Genomic DNA, 24,825 nt, shown 5'->3' on the forward strand with positions numbered 1-24,825 from the left:
AGAAAAAACAACTTGTGATGAATACATAGAAGAGAATATAAGAGCCAAGGGCTCTGTAACTTAATTATGACCTTCTTATACATCAAGAACTTGGGATTTTAAGAGAAAAATGATTTGAACTACAGAGTTAGCAATATAGTGTAACTATCAAAAAAGAAAAAAGAAATATAAGAAAATCAACATTATGTTATAATCATTTTATTTTCTAATTGAATTCCAAAATAAAGAAATAATACACACACACACATATATATATATATATATATATTAGTTTTAAAAGATTATTTTTCAGCCTGTAACTTATATGGAATTGAAATTATAAGTCATTCGAATGTGGCATGTACTATTTAGCAAATGAACGTGTAAAGTGTGGGGGAGTGGGGAGTGTCCAGTAATTTCATAAGTAATTGAAAAAAATAAAATAAAAAGGCTTTCTAAAACTAAAAGGCATATGATAATTGCTGAATTTGTAAGGCGGCCATGTAATGAAAATGAAATCCCTGCTTAAGCATCGTTTTTAAAGTGAAAGATGCGATGCGGACAAAACAAGTGAATGCCCTGAATTTGTACACGTTTGAGGCTATAACAAGCCCTGGGTCCACTCTAAAACGGTCCCACGTTGAGTCATCACTTTCTTGTACAAGTGGAGTAATTGAGTAAAGATTTTTTTTAATGCGTGCTCTAAGGGCACACAATAATTTTCATTTTTAAAAAAATTTTTCTTGAAAATTGAAAAAGTATCCCGAGAAATTATTTCCAAAATTGGATAGCTTAATGTGCGTCTTAAGAGCACACATTAACCGGACCCGTTTATATATAAAAGTAGTGCCTCAATTTTTAGTAAAACATTTTCATTGTTCATAAAACATATAGAAAGATGGAGCTTAAAACTTTTAGATTTATTACAGGTCTTTCGAGTCTATTCAGCTCATTCTTTGACTATTCTTATAAGATAAAATTGGATCTTGATACTACATAAGTTCAGGAGACCATATCTCTTTTTATTTTTGGGTTAATGGAGCATGGAGGACCATACCTTATCACGGAGGACCATACCTTATCACTTGGGAGATATGGTGTCCCTGGAACACTAGACCATTGTTGCTGTTGTTGTTGTTGTTTTTTTTTTTTTTTTTTTTTAATATAATTATTTTATTTTTATTGTTTTTTTTTTTTTTTTTTTTTTTTTTTTTTTTTTTTTAATATAATTATTTTATTTGTTATTTTTTGTTAAATATAGTTATACACCATAAACAATGGGGTTATCTGAAAGGTTCACATTAAACTCTTAAAATTAACATTATATTTGATATTTGTAATAAGTACCCTAACTTCAAAGTTTATATTTTTGTAAAATATATTATTACGAAAAGTTTGGTGGTGGAGTCAAAAAACATAATAGTGCATATTGCTTTGTACTATTATGGGGTAGAGGTGAATCATGCTATAGCACTACCCAAGTAATGTATCACGGATTTGAGGAATTTTTCTTTTCAACATTAACAAGAAGAGTGTCTATTAATCACCTATTTCAGTCTGATGACATTATATGAGTAACATAGTTTAATGATTGTCACTTATTGGACACTTAACAATTAAATTATTATCAATAATGAATGACATGACTAATATGAAAGACTAAAATGAATAAAATGAAACTTAAATGGCTAAAATAAGAACAATCACAAACTTATAAAGATTAAAAGTGTGTTTTAGTCTGAAGTCTTAGTCGTGAAATGGAGAGGAATTATATTTAGTTGCTTCAATCATTTCATGAAAAATTTTGAGTCTCTACTATTGTTCAAGAAAATACTTCTTAGGGGAGAAAAAGAGGGGCTGTTTGTGGTTTGTAGTTCTAACATACGTTGACTGCTATTGATTATTCTTTTACAAATCCATTCTCATTGCAATTTTTTCTTCTTCCTTTTTACTCTTGCATCAGTCTTATCATTTCTTGTTATGATGTCTTTGGTCAACTAACGGTTAATCACATACATTCGCATCACAAGCACAACATTGTTATATGTATTCAAAATTTACCATGTATCGGTCTTTGTGTTCTGTCTAATGCTCCAATTGATTAAACACAACCCAAATCCAAACCTATGTACCTAACTAATTATTATGATTATGATAGATGATGGGTTTCAGGTAGCCAAATATAAGGTGAGGCAGTCTAGAGCATGAGTTGAGACTTGACTCTTGAGCCTACTTAGGTTGACTATGTAGAATACAAAAAAGATGTGCACCTATTATATTCAAGGTATAATCGATGACGTGAAATAGCAAAATTTTGGTGTAAAAAATGGAGATATTGTGTCAACATCTAGGGAGAGATGTTCTAAAGTGGACTGGGTACATTTCTAATCTTTTATTAAAAAATAATAATAACAAAATAAAAATCTAAAGTGGACATTTTGTTGTTGTTGTTGTTGATAATCTGTGGACATACTAATTGTGTCCTCTTATCTAGTCTAGAGGAGGTTTGATATTCTCGAATTTAATACTGAAAACAGGGAAGTTGGGATTGGAGGGTGGCATTTCGGGGAAGAACTTAATATCTTTAGTTGATTAAGATTTGAACCTGACATTAATTTTTTTTTTCTAAAATAAAAATCAAACGGGATATACTATACTTTTTTTTTTTTTTAAGAATCGGATATATTATACATTTATACTTTGTAGTTTGTATAGACATAAAGTGTCATACACTAGGATTTTAGTATACCAAACGGGGGAGGGTGTATGAGTGTCACAATTACGAGAAAGTGTCTTCCACATGAGATTCATACATGTCAGTGAGACATGGATCTCATGAGACCAGTGCATACAAGATTTTTCCCCCAATTGCATCCTTGTAATAGCAAGTTGAGAACTAGAAGAAAACGATGCCAATTTATATTAAGACATACAGTTTCTAAAATGTTATACCCATAATATATAAATATATATGTGTGTATGGGCGCGCGCCCCCATAAACTCTTAAATTGTATATAATCTCCGGAATGGGAAAGTGCTCCCCTATTCCCAAATACCAAAATAGTATATGAAAATGGAAACAAAATATTCGAAAGTGAGATATTGTTTCGATACCTTACCTTTACCTAAAACACATGACATTAACATATTTCGATTGTTGACATCTTATCTTCTTTTTATTATTAATAGGAACTAGGAAGTGTTCCACTAAGTATCCGACCCACCTTTTTGTTTTAATATCCTTTTTTATGGAATGTGTAGAGCTTTGATTGATCTATATATTGTGTCGGTCATGCCGAATTCGAATAAAACAAAATTAGTAATCCTATAATTATTGAGTTATTTTCAATATATATATTTTTAAGAAACAAAAACACACATAAAAGAAAGGAAATGAGAGGTTTTAACTTTTGAACATAAAAACACATACAAACTCCACTAAAAAACGTGGTAACTTTTAAGGAAAAGTGAGGTATATTCAATATTTGACTATACCTTAAATGTCCTAGACCCTTTATTATAATTTCCCACATGCTTGTAGTCCAAATATGTATATATATACATGCACTAATAATTGATGTAACTCTTGTAGTGGTGGTCATAATATTGTAAAATTTTTGTAGAAGTAGCCATAATTTTGAGTGAACATTGAGAAATTAAAACAAAGCATAAAGATAATAAAAGGAAGACAAGAATATTTAACCATGAAAGACTACATCCACATAGACCCTTTTTTATTTCTTTATTTTGCAGTGCACTTCTCCGTTTCATAGCTTTGTTTATGTACACAACTTTTAGGGAACAGAATCCCTCACACTAATTCAATCTGTAATGATTAGTATAGTAATTGCTTCATTTTGTATTTGATTTTGTTGATCACACAGAGATGACTTTGTCAATTGGGATGGACTCTTAACAATTTGATCTTTCCCAACAAATTGGGTTGGTGGATTAATTTTCCTTAACAGTATGTTCTTGCTTAATATGCATTAAATGATTCTGAGTGTTTACATGTGTGCATTGAGCTTTCACATTGTTTGCATCCCATAGATGATGGATCAGATTTCCAATTTCAACACTACCTTCATGCCACACATTCTTCTTCTTCTTGCTAATTATAGTTTGGTAGTTTCTATGATTTTGCTGTTCTTACAAACAACCACAATTGCGTTGGTAGTTTCCATAATTACATTGTTTACAAATGCTTTGCACTTAATAAAGGCTGATAAGAAATACTTTCATTCCAAAATGGTTATGAATGGATTCTATGAAATAATTATGTAGTAAAGGAAGAATCAAAGAGATGCAAAACCCAACAACTGGGGAACCTCATGATACATTTCTTTAGTGAAAAGAAAGAGTCATTTGCGTAAGAATAATATTATTTTCTGATACAGGAATCAAAATCTCTGAACTAGAAGTGGTTCTGTTCAGTGTTTGATTCCTATATATATATATATATGTGTGTGTGTGTGACATACACTGTTCAGAGGGATAGATCGATGCTCAAATTAATTTAGCAGCTTTAGATGTCTACTGGGATACATTACTTGAAGAACAAGAAAGAAAACTTAAAAATATTTTCAAAAAGTAAAGAATTAATTCAATACAGAAGAAAGTTTTACGCAGCTAGTAATCTCGAATGGACTTCTCTCTGTTTAGGGAGGATCATAACACTAAATGAATTATGCTTTAGTTTTTTTAGCTGCTAGTTTGTTTCAATGTTTGTAGACGTGTGTTTGTATTAGCTTTCTGGTTATTTATTGAATCTTAACAAAAGTATTATTAGTAGCAAACGTTATAGGTTGAAACTAAAAAAAAAAAAAAAATAGTTTCTATGATTTTGCTGTTCTTACAAACAACCACAATTGCGTTGGTAGTTTCCATAATTACATTGTTTACAAATGCTTTGCACTTAATAAAGGCTGATAAGAAATACTTTCATTCCAAAATGGTTATGAATGGATTCTATGAAATAATTATGTAGTAAAGGAAGAATCAAAGAGGTGCAAAACCCAACAACTGGGGAACCTCATGATACATTTCTTTAGTGAAAAGAAAGAGTCATTTGCGTAAGAATAATATTATTTTCTGATACAGGAATCAAAATCTCTGAACTAGAAGTGGTTGTGTTCAGTGTTTGATTCCTATATATATATATATATGTGTGTGTGTGTGTGACATACACTGTTCAAAGGGATAGATCGATGCTCAAATTAATTTAGCAGCTTTAGATGTCTACTTGGATACATTACTTGAACAACAAGAAAGAAAACTTAAAAATATTTTCAAAAAGTAAAGAATTAATTCGATACAGAAGAAAGTTTTACGAAGCTAGTAATCTCGAATGGTCTTCTCTCTGTTTAGGGAGGATCATAACACTAAATGAATTATGCTTTAGTTTTTTTAGCTGCTAGTTTGTTTCAATGTTTGTAGACGTGTGTTTGTATTAGCTTTCTTTATTTATTGAATCTTAACAAAAGTATTATTAGTAGCAGACGTTATAGGTTGAAACTAAAAAAAAAAAAAAAAAACTTAAAAAAAAAAAATGAAGTTCTTAAAAATTGTATATAAACAAATTAAGTACTACTGAAAGATACCAAACGCAGAGAAGAAGTTGAAAATAACCATTTGCTTTTAATCTTGGACCACAATCAAAATATAAACAAGGGAAATGATCGGGCATCCAAAAAGATCAGGCTTGTAGATGACCAAAAAACTAACAAGCATGTAAAAGGTGCCTATACAATATATGTAATACAATTAAAGGACATATAAAGCAATTTATTGAACTTGAAAGTTAAAATTATGTTGTGGAATGGAATCAACTTTTCTAATTTTCTTTAGCAAATGTTATATAAAAAGTCCTAAGCATTGCATATTGGACTGCTCAATCACACAACAGAAAATACAAAGCCAGCAATGGACTGGGCACCCATTTTAATTGGGTATCTGCTATTCATATTGCTCTCCCCCGGTCTCCTTTTTCAGCTACCTGGGAATGTCCGACACGTCGAATTTGGCAGCTTCACCACCAATGGCAAGTCTATGCTCATGCACACACTAATTTTCTTTGTCATCTTCACCATCCTCATATTGGCTGTTGGCATTCGCATTTACACTGGCTGATTTCAACTGAGAAAGTTTAGAGACGCAATAAAATGTCACTACATTTTCATAACATTGTTATTTTCAATTTTGGTGAGTTCTTGTATAATTTTTAATTATTTTATTTTAACCTATAATGCAATTGCACCTAAACTGCTGTGAAAATGTTGTAGCTGTAGAACAATTCTTTCATCCTTTACAAGACAGTCTTACCTATGATAGTTTTGAACATGTTGCATCATGTTATATCATCTACAATGTAATTTTCCCCCATTACTTTATTTATATTTTTTAATTATTGATCCTTAATTTTGTCTTTAAGACTTTGTTACTGTTTCATTGTAATGGCGTGTTGGTTTGCAGATTTTGCTTATTGATCACTTTCTTAGCTAAAAGAAAGTGATATAATTGCTCCATTTCTTGAAATTATCTGATAGTGCAGAGTCTGCAGACCATATATCCAGAATTGTTGGGATTATGCACTTCTTGATCTAAGATGCCTTCAAACACAACCTTTTTTTTTTTCCAAAAAAAAAAAAAAAAAATTTAAATCTGCTACATTCAAAATCTAGCATCCCATCTAAACCCAGAAATCAGAATTGGAACTGAAGGTTACAAATATTTCAATAGTCATGCCTTTTATATGTTTTTTTCTCAATAGGAGCTCTACCAATATCAACTTTTTTTTTAGAGATAATTTCAATCTATAACGTTTGTTCATAATAATTGTTCTTTATCATGAGATCAAAACACAAATATCAACCTTTTACCAATAACAATGGTTTAAACAAAATTGCAAGTAATTTACTTTTATAAAGTCAATTATAATTTTCATTTTTTTTTCATAATAATATAAACATTAGAATTTTACTCAAATTCTTCCAGCTTGATCATCAATGCAAACTAAACTCATACAAGTGGTGGGTTCTAGTTAGCACAATTGGTAAAATTTTTGATGGTTGAATAAGAGATCTGAAGTTCAATCCTTGCTTACACCAAAAATTAATTAGTGTCTTGGTCTAATGATAAAGAGCTATCATCAGAAGCAGACGCCAATAAGTTGAAACTCTCTCAAAACACAATGCAACAAGTCATAAAAATTCTTCTTTGGCAACTATCGACATCTCGGTTATCATAGACGCCGTTTGAGGTTTTTTTTTTTTTTTTTTGGAAACCTACACGTTGCATAAATTCCTTCTTGTCGTTTATCAATTCTTCAATATTTACATGCCAATGTTTCGGTAAAAAAAAATAAAAGAAAATGTAATTGCCTTCTGAAAGAAATGATTGTTGAGAAAGTTTCAACTTTTCTTTATTTTATTTATTTTTTGGGTTTTCATTGTTGACTGAGATAAAATTTAACGAAATAACTAAATCAGAATGTGGTTTTGTATTATTACATGTTAATTTTTGTAATAAGTGATCTTCTGTATTCCTTTTTTGTACTAAGGAATTTCTACATTACAAATTTAGAATCTTACTTTGTTTCGAGGTTGATATTATTTTTTCTCTTCTTAATTAATCAGACAGAGAAGTTGCCTGCAAATTTTTATTTTAAATTTGTATCTATGTTGATTCTATTACTAATGTTTTTTTTTTTTTTTGGGTTTTTGTGGTAGGGTAAGATGATATTGAATGAAATATCTAAATTTGAATGTGATTTTGTATTACATGTTAATTTTTTTAATTAATTTTTATGCATTTGATTTGTATTGATTTGAGTCTCTCTTTTGGTCTCACCAAAAAATGAACACACTCACAACCCCCAACAACTTCAATGTTTTTTTTTTTTTGTTAGATTGCATTACTACAAACCCATAATCCTCAAATTGAGATGAATCGAATGTTTTAACAATAAAAAAAATAAATAGAAAAGCTTTTAATTGAGTCTAATGTATCATTAGGCAAATACAACAAAAATACTAGAAATTTTCAAAACCCAAATTAAACAGGGTAGGATTGGGATTGGGGTTCTTTCCAACTAAAACAGTACAATTGTATCAAAGTTATCTAAGTCACCCTTATATACACTTATAACTATAACACTTCCACCTTATCTCCAATTCCAATTAAAATTGTATAATCGTCTCACGATTATTCAAGTCACCTATAATCAATACTCCCTACCCATTTCCCAACTCAAAGCTATATTCTAGAAAGTTTGACACATATTACACCACTATAGATAGGTGATTAATGCATGAATACATTGGATAGTAGAGTGGCCATGGATTTAGAAAAAAAAGTACATGATGAAAAAACTTTGGTATTTGCTACTTGATCTGGTGGTATGGATGATAAAAATATAGGCTAGGTTTTGTTAATAATATAAGAATGGCATGTGTTTGCTGCAATTGATTGTTTGCATATGAGAACTACTAAAATAGCTAGCTGTGTGATGAATCTAATGATGCTAGCACCAAAAAATTAAAATTGAAAATTTGTTGACTTTTTAATTTCCTCCAATATTTCACATGAAAATTTATATAGAAAATATATTGGTTTTTTTATTATAAAAAATATATAATAATTAAGGTGGAAGGATTTGAACCCTAGATGGTAATGATTGAGTTACAATGCAGTATTTTATATGTTTTAATCACATGAAAGGAGTGCTTAAGATAGGCTATTTTTTATGAGTGATGGAATTCATAATAAATGTATGTGTGCATGCAACAACTATACTTTTATATATGAATTATTATTTTTTTTTAAAAAGCATCATAATACATAGTGTGTGAGAAGGAACTTTGGTTTTTAATTTTAATGGATTTTTTTAAAAGCAAATAGCGGTAAACCAAATTTTGTCATGAATGCAAAATCGGTTGGAGAGAGAGAAGGGTCAATCTCAAGGGAAGATGAGTTTAGAACCACTATTGGTGGTTGTCATGGTGGTGGACAAGCTCTAGGTTTTTATCGATTGGGTTTGATCTAGGCGTAACGGAGAGAGAGAGAGAGAGAGAGAGAGAGAGAGAGAGAGATTATTTTGGGCCATGGAGGTCATTTGAATGAGTGGCAGCAAAGAACGTGACTTAGGGTCTATTTGGGATTCACTTATTTTGCTGAAACTAAAAACTTTTTTGCTGAAATAGTACAGTGGGACCTATAAATAGTACCAAAAAGTGAAGTGGGGCTCATGAATAGTAGAAAAAATAAGCTGAATAGTAAAATAAGTTGGCAAAATTAATCGTGCCAAACGGACACTTAGAACTAGAAGGTCGATCTCAAGTTTATCTCCACTTATTCTTTTCCTTCTTCTTCTTTGACTCAAAGAGAAAAGTAGATCTACCAGGGTGTAGAGCAAAACTTTGTCCATGTTGCCAAAGAAGATCCAAATGGCGATGGCGGAGGTGAGAAAGGTTGAAGATCAAGACAGTGGTGTTCACAGTGGAGGGAGGAATGGGTTAGGGTTTATAAGGGTAGTGAGAGCAAAAGGTGAGGAGTAGGAGACTTTGTTTAGGTTTCATAACTTAGTTAATTTTTTATGTGAGAAGCAAATGATTAAAGACACTTGCCAATTTTTCATTGTCTCACCCAAACCAATTCGTAGGAGTTGGGTTGTATATAAACTTTATCCATGATAATCTAATAGATTAGGGGTGTTTTAGCCGGTTCACTAAAGTAATAAGTAACTTTTCCTATCCTCTTAATAGTAGTAGAATAAATTATGTGGGAAGAAAATATTTTAAATGCAGCATGCGAAGTGGAGGTGAAACCCATAAAGGGTAAGGGCATAGATAGGGCACCAAAGAACCATAGGTGGATAAAAATAATATCTCTCCAACTATGATCCCTTTATTATAATGCTTTACAATCTTCAATTATTTTGATCATATGTATAAAATTGTTAAAAAGAAATGTATTATGATATTCTTGTGGCTTATAAATTGCAAAGTTTGTGTATATATATACATGTATGTGTGGATGGGTTCAATTTACATTTGATATAATTCTGAACAATGTTATATTACTTAATAACTTGTTATTTAATTCATATTTTGAAAATTCCACCATTAGATTACATGTTTAATATGTTTTTAACATGTATGCTAACTTCATACCAATCAAACGTTATTTACCATTAGGTTCATAAACTCATATTTTATACATTATTTGAAACTATAAACATTTAAATTTAAACAAGTGATTGATGACATGACTATTAATCTTTGATCACCTTAAAATGCTGCAAGCATGGATAATATATGAAAATAATGTAATCTAACAATGAATCAATTTAAAAAATATTGAGTAGTGTAACATTCATAAAGTTACACCATTACACATTTTCTGAACCATTGATCTCTATTAGATCTAATGCTTTAGATAACTATTGGCCATGTAATTAATTTATGAGAGATACTACGTCTACAACAATTTTACAACATTTTTACAACAAATCACAAGTGGTTAGTTATTATTGGTTCAAATTTGAAATTAATACTAAGATTACTTTTTTGCTCCAACAATAACAACCAGTAACAACCTATCACTTAGGATTTGTTGCAAAAATATTGTAAAAATGTTGTAGACATATCATTTCTCTTAATTTATTGGGGAAAAAACATTTCCCCCTTTATGTTTGGGGTAGTTCACAATTTCCTCATTTATCTTTGAAATCAACCAATTTTCCCCTTTATGTTTAGGAAATGAGTAAATACCCCAAATTTTTTACTTCCTCAATTAAATCTAACGAAAATTTTTTAAAAAATTATTAGTTGTACACTACAAGGAAGAGAAAAAGGTAAAGATTTTATTTTTATTTTCTTAGATTACATGTTTAATCATTGTAATTTTATTAGATTTGACTGAAAAAGTATCAAAACAGAAGTATTTGCTCATTTTTCAAATATAGAATGAGAAATTATGAACTACCCATACATATAAAATGCTTTTCCCCCTAATTTCCTTCTTATCCCCAAATTCTATGTTTTCTCACTTATCATTTCCTTAAACGAAATTATTTCCTCTTTCATCTCCCTCCATCCTCTCTCTCTCTCTCTCGCTCTTCCTCACCACTATCTTCCCCACCTACTCTTCATTTCTTTTTCTTGTTTGGGTTACCACCATTGATGGCTTGCTGCTTATATTTCAAATAAACCAAACTAAGGTAGGAAAAAAGAAAGATAAAATAAAAACTGAAAATAAGAGTTTGCAAACATTCAGAACCCAATATTCTGACCGTACTTACTTCTTTAACAATACATGAATTTTTTTTTGGAGATTATTGATAATGATAAATGTTGAAGAGTTGTTTTTAACAAAATTGGACACAAAAAAAACAACTCTTCAAAAACAACTCTAGGTGTAACCGTGTAACTAGGGGTGTGCAGAAAACCCACCAACCCACCAAACTCGACCCGACCTAACCCAACTCACCGGGTTGGGTCGGTTTTTAGGGTTTGGTGGGTTGGGTTGGGTTACAATTTTTTTTTTATTTTTTTTTATTTTTATACTGGGTCGAGTTGGGTTTGGGTTATAAAATTACAAATCCGCCAAATCTTACCCAACCCACCCATATTTAATATATATTTAAAATATATTATATATTTAATAATTTAAAAAAAAAAAAAAAACCTATTGTAGGGCACTTTGGTTCCTACTATTATATATATATATATATATATATTTTATCAACTCAGTTAGATATATTTTGTTTATAAATGAGTTAGGAATTCATGTATATTTTGTTTATCAACTCAGTTGGATACTTAGACATATTTTGTTTACAATTGGGTTGGAATATTAATGTATATTTTGTTTATCAACTCATGTGGCAAGTGTGATATATTTTTTTCTGCTCAATTTAATAATAACAGTAATAGAAAAAATTGTCCAACCCATGGGTTCAACCCGACCCATGTGGGTTGGGTTAGGTTGGGTTGAATTTTTTTTGACCCACTATGGTGGGTTGGGTCAAAAAATCCCCTCAACCCAACCCATGCACACCCCTAGACTTACTTTATTCAGTTTGTGTTCATTTGGCCCCATCAATTTCAACTTAATCCATTGCTATTCTGCTTCTATTTTGTGGGCTTGCAAATGTTAAATTTGAAGTGGTATTGTTTGCAGGAATGGACTTCCATGAATTATTGGACATCCCGCAAGGAGATCACAAAAAAGTATCATGATGATGTTACTGTTATGGTTGTATCACTTGAAGGAAGAATTTGGAAGTCATCAGGAAAGTACCTCTGAAACCTTCATAAACAAGCGATCTTTATACAAGTGAAGTAGCAGTTTCAATTTCCAACTCGAGCTACTCGCAAGCGGTATCAGAAGTAAATGACCCATTTTTCTTGGGTCTCATTAGTATTTTTTGTTGCACAGCATAAGAATACAGCTTATAGATGAACCTTGGCAGATAATGGCAAAAAGGCTAATCTTAGATGATCAAGGTTTCGATTAGATGCCAAAAATAATTGGTTTGAGGATGAAAATGGGAATTTGTAGATGGGGGGTGTCAGGGAAATGCTCTTGTAGGGAAAAAGAAAAGAAATCTTCTTGCTTTTAAGATTTTAGACTTTTTTTTTTTTTTTTGGTTAGAAAGAAAAAAATAGAAATTTTGCATAGGTGGAGGCTCTTTCCATTCATTTGTGCTTCTCATCCCTTTTTTGTTCAGAGCTAAGAAAATGTGGTTGTAAATTGGTGGGGTTACAAATTTACTTATTGAACTTGAACATTTCCTTGTCCAAAATGAGCATCTGTAATTTTGAAGTGGTATTTTCACCATTGCGGGTAAAAGAGTTGGAAATTTATTTCAAATCCTTGCATAGCTTAGCTGTAGAAATAGAAAGCAGAATAACTTTTGAGCACAATTTTTCCAAAAGAAAGCATGTTCATAAATCACCTGTGAAACAGAATTGGGGAAAGGAAGAATAATCCCAAGCCTACCAACAAGGGAAACAAGTTGTTGTATAGGTAACTTTGTTCATGAGTGCAATTAACTTCAAGAAAACCAAATAGCTACGTACTTTGCGATAGGAAGTAGTTTCATATCTTGGTCCATTTGCTTGGATGGCAACATAAATCTAGAAAAAGGGTGGGAAGCCTTAACCGGATGTGTAGGTAACAGGAAGGCTCGAAAGCCGTTCCCGCTTGCCAGGGGAGATGCCAACCATCTCTCCTTTCTACGAACACATTCTCTCTGACGAAATAGGATTGTTATAAAGAAGCAAACTTTCTTAGATGTTTGCGGTGTGGGATTAGAATTGCAATTGAGTATAGTGGGTACCATCTTTATGGATAAAATTACTACATGAATTATAAATAAATAAAAAAGAATAACACATTCATAAAAGTATTATTCCAACATAGGGAGAATAATTCGTAACAAAAACCGATTTACCTTTTATAGTTTTATATTACAAATCGCCTAGTCAAACTCATGTGCCTAAAGTGAACCCCCAACCAAAACTACACCCCAAAACCAAATCTACACCCAAAACCAAATCGAGGCTCATTGCCCAAATCGAACTCATGAACCCCTAAATGAGATCGAACTCATGCCTAATCAAGAATGACCCAAACTCCTAAATCATATACAATAACCAAAACCAACCCAAACCCTTAAATCATTTACAATGACCAAAACCAACTAACTCTGTTTACTTTTGTTGAGTGCTCTAAAGCACTGTATAAAACAAGTGTTCAAAATTGATCATTTATTCCTACTGTATTGGATTCAATGCGTTGAAATACTAGACTCAAGCTAAATTATAACACCTTTACTCACTTAACTTTTGCCAATCATGTTGAAACCCCCAACCACCAATTAAGAACATGTTTTAAAAAATAAAATAAAAATCAATTAAGAAATCACATTTTTTTTTAAGGAGGTTTGGGTGGGTGGGTAGAAAGATAAAAAAAAAAGGGGGGGGGGTAATTACTATTCAAAAAGTTTGCAACTGTGAAAACGCAAAATAGAAAATACCCTTAAAAACATCATTTTGGTGTTTTCTAAAAACTGTTATACACAAATATTTTTGAGTACTGGTTTTTAATTTGTTTTTTCTTTTTTTAAAAGTATAATTTGAGTTTTGATTAGCTTGTTTCTTTTTGCATTTTAACTTAGTTATTTATTTTCTATATTGATTTTTAAAGCCTCAATATTTTTAGGTACAATTGTATTTTTGTCAACTTCTAATTGGTAAATTTTAGCAAAAAATAATCCAAACTTACATTCAAACGCTTTAAACAAACTTATTTATTTATTTTCTTATTTTCAGTTTTAAAAATAGAAAATAGTTCTTCAAAGACTTGAAGGGCAAAGAAACTCAACTAAGAGCATTCTCATCAAGTGTGCCAAATGCCAAATATTTGGCATTTGGCACACCAAACACCAGAAACAGCCCCTCATGAGGTGTGCTAAATGTTTCAAAATTTTAAGACATGCTACAGTGCACTCTCAAATATGAGAGCGTACGGTCAGAAATGCTATAATTCTTTTGATTATTTTATTTACTTTTCTCTCTCCTCCTAACACATTTCTCTCTCCGTCTGCAACATAGCTCTCTCTCTATCCTTTCTGGTCTCCATCTCTCCGTTGCTCCCTATTTCTTTCTCACCTTCATTTTTTTTTTATATCTCTCACTCTCTTCCTCTCTCTCTGCATTTCGGCATTATCGCCGCAAATCTGACCCATCTCTGCGTCCCTATATATTAATGTATATTTTGTTTATCAATTCAGGTGGCAAGTGTGATATATTTTTTTCTGCTTAATTTAATAATAGTAATAAAAAAAATTGTCCAACTCATGGGTTCAACCCAACCCATGTGGGTTGGGTTGGATTGAATTTTTTTGACCCACTATGGTGGGTTAGATCAAAAAATCCCCTCAATCCGACCTATGCACACCCTTATGTGTAACTATAATCTATCTATTTATATATATATATATATATATAATGAAAAAAATATAATCCATCTATTTATATATATATATATATAATGAAAAAAAAAACTTTAATTTTTTTTCATATACATGATAATGACGTAAATTTTTTTTTTCTCCCTTAAGATTGTAGTTATATGCTTTTTAAAGTTAGAGTGATTACATTCAATTTAGAATGAACATATATTTATAAGATTAAAGTTAACAGGATCTCTCTCCAAAGAATATTTTATAGCTTAATCACTAAATATTTGTTAATTTGCATGCAAAAATTTAATTGTACTTAATTACCAACCGAGTCCTTTTCATTTATAATAAATAAATTAATTAAAAAAAAAAAAAAAACCCACCGAAAAAAGATTCATAATAAATTAATTTGATCACAGCTTAATCCCAAGAAAATCACAGCCGTAGAAACCACGGAAACAAAGTGCTGGCAAAGGTTTTTTTTATTGGTTTTTTTCTTTTTTGGTAAGCTTTTTTTATTGGGTGCACTCAAGTCATCTCTGACTACTCACGAGAAAGCACCCATGTCAATGCACTTGTCTTTTTGTGTTCCCTATCTCAATCCTCAATAACCCTCTTACCCCACTTCTTTTTCTCAGAACTTTCGCACACCCATTTCGCCAAAAGGTTTCAAACACACTTTAGTACTTTACTTTGTTGCAATCTCTCTTCAGTTCACACAAAAAGTTTCCAGCTTTTCTTTGCACACAAGGATCTAGCTAGCTAGATAGGCATGGCAGACTGGGGGCCAGTGATAATAGCAGTGGTGTTGTTTGTGCTGTTGAGTCCAGGGCTTTTGTTTCAGATTCCAGCAGGGGGCAAGGTGGTTGAGTTTGGGAACATGCAGACAAGTGGTGCTGCTATTCTGGTTCATGCTATCATTTTCTTTGGCCTTATCACTATCTTTCTTATTGCCATTGGTGTTCACGTCTACACTGGCTAATTAAGCTAAGCACTTTTTTATATTTCACGGATTGTTTATTATGGATCTGTTGAAGGGGTTGCATAGATTAAACAGTTTGATGCTTCTTGCTTTGTAATTTTTATATTTGAACTTGTTATTGATAGTGTTTACAAAATGTCATACCTTTCCTTTTTATGATTTGTTTCTTTGAGTATGTGTAACTGTGTATCTAGCTACTTTTATGAGTGATAACCAAAAGAAATAATGAAGTGTATGATAACTGGGGAATTTAAAGTTGTATGAGGTTAGAGAAGAAAAATTGAGGTCAATGAAGTTGATTTATTAGTGATGCACATGCACCCATGTGATGATGTTGGAGATTGGTGATTAAATTTAAGAGATAAGACCTGAATGAATTTTGGTATTATATGAGTATTTTCTAGGGGTAGAGTAATTGTATCTATAAATAATATAAAATTGTAGACTTGAAGTTGTTGCTTTTGAATGTGGTCAAATAGGGTGAGAAATTTCATTCTTAATCTTCTTGTAGTTTTAAGAGATGGGAATCACAAGAGATTTTTATTTTTATTTTTATTTTTTATTTTTTTATTTTTTTATTTTTTTTATAAATTTATTTGTTCTTGAATTTTCCTTTTCTTGCTAGAAGACCAATGAGACAAAAAGTTATAGCTTTTTTAAAAATTATTTGTTCTTGAATTATCCTTTTCTTCCTAGAAGACCAATGAGACAGAAAGCTTATAGCTTGGTTTGTAATTGTACTCTACTTTTCATGTGTAATTCTTTTTGGGATGGGAATAATTGACTGCAACAAAAAGGGATTAGGGATTGTATCATCTTCCTACTGAGCACATACACAACTGAAATGGGAAAAAAAGAGATGGATTCTCCCCAATCTATTAGAAGAGGATACCAATATAATATATATTTACAAACGTATATACTTTTTCCAAACCAGTTGGGATGAAATTCCTTCAACCCTGTATCTTGCAACTCATATGAGTATTTAGATTTTTTCTAATCACACAACCTATTTAATTGTTTAAATGAGCTGAAGAATCATCAGATTATTATTATTATTTTTTGAGAAGGAGATAATGTGGACCTTGTATGGCTTAGTTGTATGAGGTTAGAGAAGAAAAATTGAGGTCAATGAAGTTGATTTATTAGTGATGCACATGCACCCATGTGATGATGTTGGAGATTGGTGATTAAATTTAAGAGATAAGACCTGAATGAATTTTGGTATTATATGAGTATTTTCTAGGGGTAGAGTAATTGTATCTATAAATAATATAAAATTGTAGACTTGAAGTTGTTGCTTTTGAATGTGGTCAAATAGGGTGAGAAATTTCATTCTTAATCTTCTTGTAGTTTTAAGAGATTGGGAATCACAAGAGATTTTTATTTTTTTATTTTTATTTATTTTTATTTTATTTTTATTTTTTTTATAAATTTATTTGTTCTTGAATTTTCCTTTTCTTGCTAGAAGACCAATGAGACAAAAAGTTATAGCTTTTTTAAAAATTATTTGTTCTTGAATTATCCTTTTCTTCCTAGAAGACCAATGAGACAGAAAGCTTATAGCTTGGTTTGTAATTGTACTCTACTTTTGATGTGTAATTCTTTTTGGGATGGGAATAATTGACTGCAACAAAAAGGGATTAGGGATTGTATCATCTTCCTATTCAGCACATACACAACTGAAATGGGAAAAAAAGAGATGGATTCTCCCCAATCTATTAGAAGAGGATACCAATATAATATATATTTACAAACGTATATACTTTTTCCAAACCAGTTGGGATGAAATTCCTTCAACCCTGTATCTTGCAACTCATATGAGTATTTAGATTTTTTCTAATCACACAACCTATTTAATTGTTTAAATGAGCTGAAGAATCATCAGATTATTATTATTATTTTTTGAGAAGGAGATAATGTGGACCTTGTATGGCTTCTATTCATATCAAAGCCTTATACAAAGGCTGTGCCAAAGAACCCTTGTAATTCCACTGGTCATCTAAGATTTATATTCCTCTTTCTCTATCAAATTATCAAAGGAAATGGTTTTTTTTTTTTTTTTTTTTGGTGTGATGGAGACATCTAAGATTTATGTTGCTCTTTCGCTATCAAATTATCAAAAGAAAGGCTAAATGAGAGTGGAAGAGGGTAGGAAAAAAAGGGAAAAGAGAAGGAGATGTTGGCAAGGTACTATAGTTTTCACACAATTTGGCTAGCATGAGCTAAGCCTTATGTAACTTCTTCGACCGATTCCTTTTAGAAAATCATTATAGGATTTTAATAAATTCAGCCTCCCATCCCCTTTTTTCTTTTCTTAAATAATGAATTTTTTTTAATTAATTAATTAATTAATTTTTTTGAAGTTACTAAGGGTTTGTTTAGATATCGCTTATTGTTGAAAACTGAAAATACTGTAACAAAATAATTTTTAAATGCGTGAATAGTATTGTGAGATCCAATTTTAAAGTTATTTTTATGAAAAAAAAGTACTTGCGGGTCTTGTAAACAGTACACGGGACTTACTAAAAACGTTGGGCGTGCAAAACTCTTTGCTTGATGCTATCGAAACTTATACTAATTGTTTTAAAATGACCGAAAAATTGTAGCACCAAAAGGATTCCAAAGAAACAAAGGACAGAAAAAAAGAATTCGTAATTGCTCAACTGGGAGTGAAACTTGATTTTCTACAAAGGTTTATGATGTCGTCCACTGAAATAAGACTCGTGAATGATTCGATTGTATATTGGGTAATAAGCCATAAGGCCCATAACCCCATATAATAAAACCTCAAATATTTACCCTATATATATAATGAGCCTCAAATTGGTTGAACCTGAGTTTGGAATTGGGCTCGGCTAATTTGGCATCATTGCTTATAATATGTGGTCCTTGAATAATACAAGGCTTTTGTCATTGAAAATATACAGTACCACCCATTACATAGAACAAGCATATAAAAGAGGGAGTGACAGACTGGACAGACTGACCCTTACTTTTGGCCTGAACCTGCCTTGGTCACATTAGACATGAGGGTTGAGAAAAATGGTCCGGATCAATTTTTTGATTCAGATTTAAATTTTACAAATATGGAGACGGAGAAATTGTCATATTATTTTAAATTTTTTGGCGGATGAATAAGAGTTCAGTTGACAAAGCTAATTATTGTTGCATGTGGTAACTTGCACATAATTGTACACACAATAGTTGAAAATACGATTTTAGTTATAATTGTGAAATGAATTTTAACTAATACGATCTCAGCAGTATGTCTCATACACGTAGTGTGTAATTATCACCTCTAGTGTAACAACCTAAGGAAAACATTACCCACATTTGCACTTATATTCCAAAAGAACTAGTCAAGTTGTAATTAGAGATCCAAAAAGATAAACTCTCCTAAAAATCCAATGTAGGACTTAGCATGCACCTACACAATATACATTTAAAATTCTAATCCAATTGAATGTTCCGTTTGATTCAACAAGAAAAAAAAAATTATAGGTAGATAGTGGGAGATGGAAATGTAAAGTTCAAACCATAAACATTAAACATCATCATAAAGAATGCTATTACCATTGGGTTATCACTTAAATCCCATTAAGGATTCAGGGAAAATATGTTCAGTTAACAACAATTTATAAGAAAATGACTTGTTTATTGTGTTTTGTCACCACTTTAAAATTGATTTTGAAAATATTGTAATTAGTTTTCTTAAATGAAAAATCATTAGTACGAACAAAATAACATACAACTGATTTACCACTTGTATCTATGATTATGGATGTGTCCAAGTTTAGTCACCTTATAATAGGAAGAGGTTGATTCTTGATGAAAACTTATGGAGGCCCCAAACTACTAAGTAACAGATTAATTAATTGATCAAATATGTCTTATTTCTCATGGATTAGCACAAACAGTTATTTCAACCACATATAGTTACAAAATCTAAAAACAATAATAGTGAAAGCAGTAAAAGTCATATAAACTTGGTATTGAAGTGGAAAACCAATGAAGAACCTATTCAAAGGAAAAACCACTATAGAAGAAACAGTTACAATAACCTACTTACAAAACTTTTGAAACTAGACTCTCTCTATGTAACTTCAGCTAACGTTCCACTTGCCATCTACAATAGTGGTCCAAAAACATTGGAATTTCTATGCACAAACATTCTCTTCAAAGAAACCTCATTTGCAATAATATGGACTACAAAAATAAAAAAATGATCTGCTTTTGAAGAACTAACTTAAGTGATTTCAAATAATCAACAGTATGTCAGTATAGGCTCAATGCAAGAAACTCTCATAGAGAAATTTTAGGTTAAAATCTTGTAGGAAGAAACACTCAAAAGAGAGGAATTAAAACTCTTTGGCTCAAGAGAGTTTGACTTTTAGATTTTCTCTTGTATGGTCGTCTCTCTTAGTGTAGCAAGGGTTGGTATGTATAGTCAAAACTAGGTTAAACACGTAGTATAAAAAGTCCGCTACCTAACCATGAGATTTTCGTTTGACCAAGTGTCAAGCAAAGGTTGAACAAACATTCTGTTTAAATTTCGGTCGAGCAAGGGTTCCACGAACTTTCTATCTAACGTTTACTCGAGCAAGAATAATTTCACTTGTATGAGTGGTCTGAAACTTAAAATATTCAATTTTCTTCTTAACATGACTTTAAACTTGAAATTTGAGCGAGTCTTTTAGAATGCACAAATGCAGCTAATGCTTCAAGTCAATGTCACTTGTCATCACACTAGAGTCACACTATGTATATTATATACTCTCACACAAACTCAATGGAATATACAAATGCAGCAACTAATTCTCCATGTCAACATCAAGGGATTCGAGCATGGGTTCCACGAACATTTTGTTTAAATTTCGGTCGAGCAAGGCTTCCACGAACTTTCTATCTAATGCTTACTCGAGCGAGAATAATTTCACTTGTACGAGTGGTTTGAAACTTAAAATATTCAATTCTCTTCTTAATATGATTTTAAACTTGAAATTTGAGCGAATCTTTTAAAATGCACAAATGCAGCTAATGTTTCAAGTCAACGTCACTTATCATGACACCAACATCACACTCTATATATATTATACACACACACACAAACTCAATGGAATATACAAAATGCAGCAGCTAATGCTCCATGTCAATATCAAGGGATTCGAGGATCAGAGAAGTTCAAAGTTCAAACACTTTGATGTCCTAGGTTTAATACTATCCTTGTGTAATGGCCATGGCCACAAGGAGGTGCTTCATTTTATCAACTTGGCTTATAGTCCCAACCTCAAGGTCAGGCTAACCTTAACTCCAACGATATGTCGACACCTGTCAGCCCATTTTCCTAATAAAGTTCGACAGCACTCATCATGTCCCCATATTTTCTACCGATTCGAATGATATTTGACACCTTTCACCCCCCATTTTCTCATAAAGCTAAACCAGACTTTTTGTAACATTCATTTTCTTTATTCAAAACCACATGATGGGATTCTGACACTTTGTTTTTTGCAAACAAAATGTACGTCCAAATTTGCTTATGAATATACTAGGGCAATCAAATCATCAAGATGCGTGTTGATCTCTAGTTGGACCTTAGAGGATCCCTTTTATAGTACTGTTTTACGTGTCGATCTCTGGTAGGATCTCAGAGTACCCTTTTATGGTACTATTTTACGTGTCGACTCCTTGTGGATGTTTTTTTTTGAATTTCCAAAATCATGGTACTGATTAAACCTTGACCGTAAATGCAGATTAGATTTATGGATTTTTTTTGAAGTGAAAATCACACATTTTCGTTTTTATGTTTTTGTGCAATTTTCACTTTGACCTTTATCTTTTATTTTTACTGTTTTTGGTCTTTGTTTAGAAAAACGTTATTCATTTTAGTTCTTTCTATTAATGCCCTAATGACAAAGTTCTATGTAACAGAAGGAACTATTAAAATAATAATAATAATAATAAATTTTATTTTGGCATTAGAAAATGTCACATCAATATCTAAATTAAAAAAATTATTTTATTAATTTTAACTAAATAAAAAAAATTAAAAACAGAAATAAAAACCAAAAATCACATTAATTGAAATCTAAGTGTGTCTTGAATAAGAATAACATGAACACAAATGCAGATCTAAGAACATAAAATTAAAATCTAAAAATCACAAACCTAGAAAATGAGAATAGAAAATTAAACTATAGATCCACATAAAAACACATGCTTAGATTTTCTAGCATTTTCTTACCCTTTCTTGTCAACTAAACACAAAAACACAAACACAAACTGATTTCCAGCAATAACAAAAATACAAACACAAACCCAGCAACAGATCTTCCTTGTCAACCAAACACAAAAGCAACAAACACAAACCCAGCACTGTGACTTCGTTCCAACCTGAGCCGAAACCCTAGGAGTCACGTAACTGTGAGTCGCATTTCCGACTCTATCTAAAGCTTCAAGCTTCTTATCCAAAGCCTGAGTTGATCGAACCGCTTCGAGCTTGTGATGAGAATCAAAATCGGAGTCGTGGAAATCCTTTTGGGACTAAGATTGCGATGGATCCTGAATTGTGTTCAGAGGAGTTCCTAGAGGTGGAAAGTGAATCGAATTTAGCGAAGTTTCGAATTCATTCTAGGTGTGTGTTCTTTAAAACGTTTCGAGCTACGAATTGAGAAGTGGAGGGTTCTTTGGACATGTTGGAGCTCGAAAATTTTTGGCTAAAAAGAAAAAGAGTAGCTGAGTGGTTTTAAATAGGCATGGAGTTTGAAATTAAAGCTCGAATTAGATCCATGAAGAAGAAGAAGGAAATGGAGGATTGAGAATGGGACAGTGTCAGCGTGTTGAAAGGTGAAAGCTTGTGTTGGGTTTGTGTTTGTTGCTTTTGTGTTTAGTTGACAAGGAAGATTTGTTGTTGGGTTTGTGTTTGTATTTTTGTTCTTGTTGGAAATCAGTTTGTGTTTGTGTTTTTGTGTTTGGTTGACAAGAAAGGGCAAGAAAATGCTAGAAAATCTAGGCATGTGTTCTTATGTGGATCTCTAGTTTAATTTTCTATTCTTATTTTTTGGGTTTGTGATTTTTGGATTTTAATTTTGTGTTCTTAGATTTGGGTTTGTGTTCTTGTTCAAGACACCTTTAGATCTCAATTAATGTGATTTTTGGTTTTTATTTCTATTTTTAATTTTTTTATTTAGTTAAAATCAATAAATTATTATTTTTTAATTTAGATGTTGATGTGGCATTTTTTAATGCCAAAATAAAAAATTTTATTATTATTTTAATAGATCCATCTACCACATAGGACTTTGCCGTTAGGGCACTGACGGAAAGGACTAAAATGAATGACGTTTTTCTAAACATGAACTAAAAGCGGTGAAAATAAAAAATAGAGATCAAAGTGGGAATCGTATAAAAATGTAAGGACGAAAATGTGGTTTACGCAATTTTGTTTTTAACGCTAATTATTGTTGTACATGTTGAGCTATATATAAACTGTCGTACACATTTTAGCTAAAATTGTTGTTTTAAAAACACAATTTCAATTATAATTGTGAAATTATGTTTTGAAAATACTATTTCACAATTTTAAATGAAATTGGTGTTTTGAAAACAAAATTTTAGTTGCGTCTCGTACACACTGTATCTAACCATCACGAATCTTCTTTCAAATTGATAAACATAATTACCTATTTGAAATTCGTTTTCCCACATGGTAGAGATATAGAGAATATTTAATGAGAGACTTTCTATTAAACAAAGGGGAAGGTTTCCACTAGCAAGGGTTGATTCCAAGTGTCCAAAATGAAGGGTATTGACTAAGGGGCATGGCTATTGGAGTGGTAAAATTTTGTTTTTTGAGAAAGAGCACGCCTGAAATATAATGATTAGGCTTTTATAGTTATATTAGCGTAATATATGTTGGGTTATGTGGAACTTAGTTGTGTTTGATTCGAATTATGAACTTATTTGATATAAAAGTGGTACGAGTTTTAATGGGAGATTTTCTGAGATTTAGTCCATGGAGTGGAGGCCCAAGCCGGAGCACTCTCTGAGGAAAAGTTTTGGTCCGTTTTTAGCCCATTGTGAATTGCGTGTAGTATAGAAATACCATGGGTTCAGATTAGGGCTTGGGGTGTTGTTTTGAGAAAGAAAACCTGTACTGCTACATCTTGTATTTTTCTCTGTGAATAATGAAATCACAGCAACTTCGTGGACGTAGGCAAATTGCTGAATCATATAAATATTACATTGTGTGATTGTTTTCTTTGGCACATATTTTTTCCCTTTCTTTTGCATCTCACATATCTAGAAATTTCGTGAATATTCCCTACAATATATACTCTTATTTGCATCATATATCCCTCGCATCCTCATAAAAAATGTAAAATTATTGTCAAGCCAAGAAATTTTGTGAAAAAATAAAGAGAATAGAAGAGAAAATCAATACACAGAATTTTACGTGATTCAACAATCTACCTAAATGGACAATAAAAACAACTAATTTTTCATTATTAGAAAAGAATAGGTTTAACATCATATCCCTCTTACTAAACTGCGCCCTGACCTATTATTCATTCAAAGCATAACATGCTTAAACTAAGCCCACAGAACCTCTAAATTAGATTTAAGTATTCAATATTACATTTTAGATATTGTCTTTTCAGGGACACCCAAGTGGTGGGTTCAATGGATTTGAAAGACGTATCATAAACTTAGAAGTTCAAGTTCTATTTACCATATTATCGATTAATGGAGTTTCCGTAATTTCTCATGTGTAAGGATAACATGTTTAAAATAATCCATAAAATCTCTAAATTAGATTTAAGTATTCAATATTATATTTTAGATAGTTTCTTCGAGACATCCGAGTGGTGAGTTCAATAAATTTGAAAGACGT

General features: G+C 31.4%; 1 protein-coding gene and 1 pseudogene across 1 annotated transcript; one reads left to right on the forward strand and one right to left on the reverse strand.

The window, feature by feature from the left end:
• Positions 1-13,120: 13,120 nt before the first annotated feature.
• Positions 13,121-13,227, reverse strand: LOC112006484 (U6atac minor spliceosomal RNA; annotated as a pseudogene).
• A 2,285-nt stretch (positions 13,228-15,512) lies between these two features.
• Positions 15,513-16,178, forward strand: LOC112006462 (uncharacterized). Its single transcript, XM_024038735.2, has one exon. It carries the CDS (start codon positions 15,720-15,722, stop codon positions 15,927-15,929), a length of 210 nt encoding a protein of 69 aa, XP_023894503.1. The 5' UTR covers positions 15,513-15,719; the 3' UTR covers positions 15,930-16,178.
• Positions 16,179-24,825: the final 8,647 nt, after the last annotated feature.

Source organism: Quercus suber, unplaced genomic scaffold (assembly GCF_002906115.3).
Source record: "Quercus suber isolate HL8 unplaced genomic scaffold, Cork oak 2.0 scaffold_312, whole genome shotgun sequence".
Classification (NCBI taxonomy): domain Eukaryota; kingdom Viridiplantae; phylum Streptophyta; class Magnoliopsida; order Fagales; family Fagaceae; genus Quercus; species Quercus suber.

What these genes read in the sequence shown, in the direction of transcription:
- LOC112006462 (XM_024038735.2), top strand. Translation starts at nt 15,720, where the DNA reads ATGGCAGACTGGGGGCCAGTGATAATAGCAGTGGTGTTGTTTGTGCTG.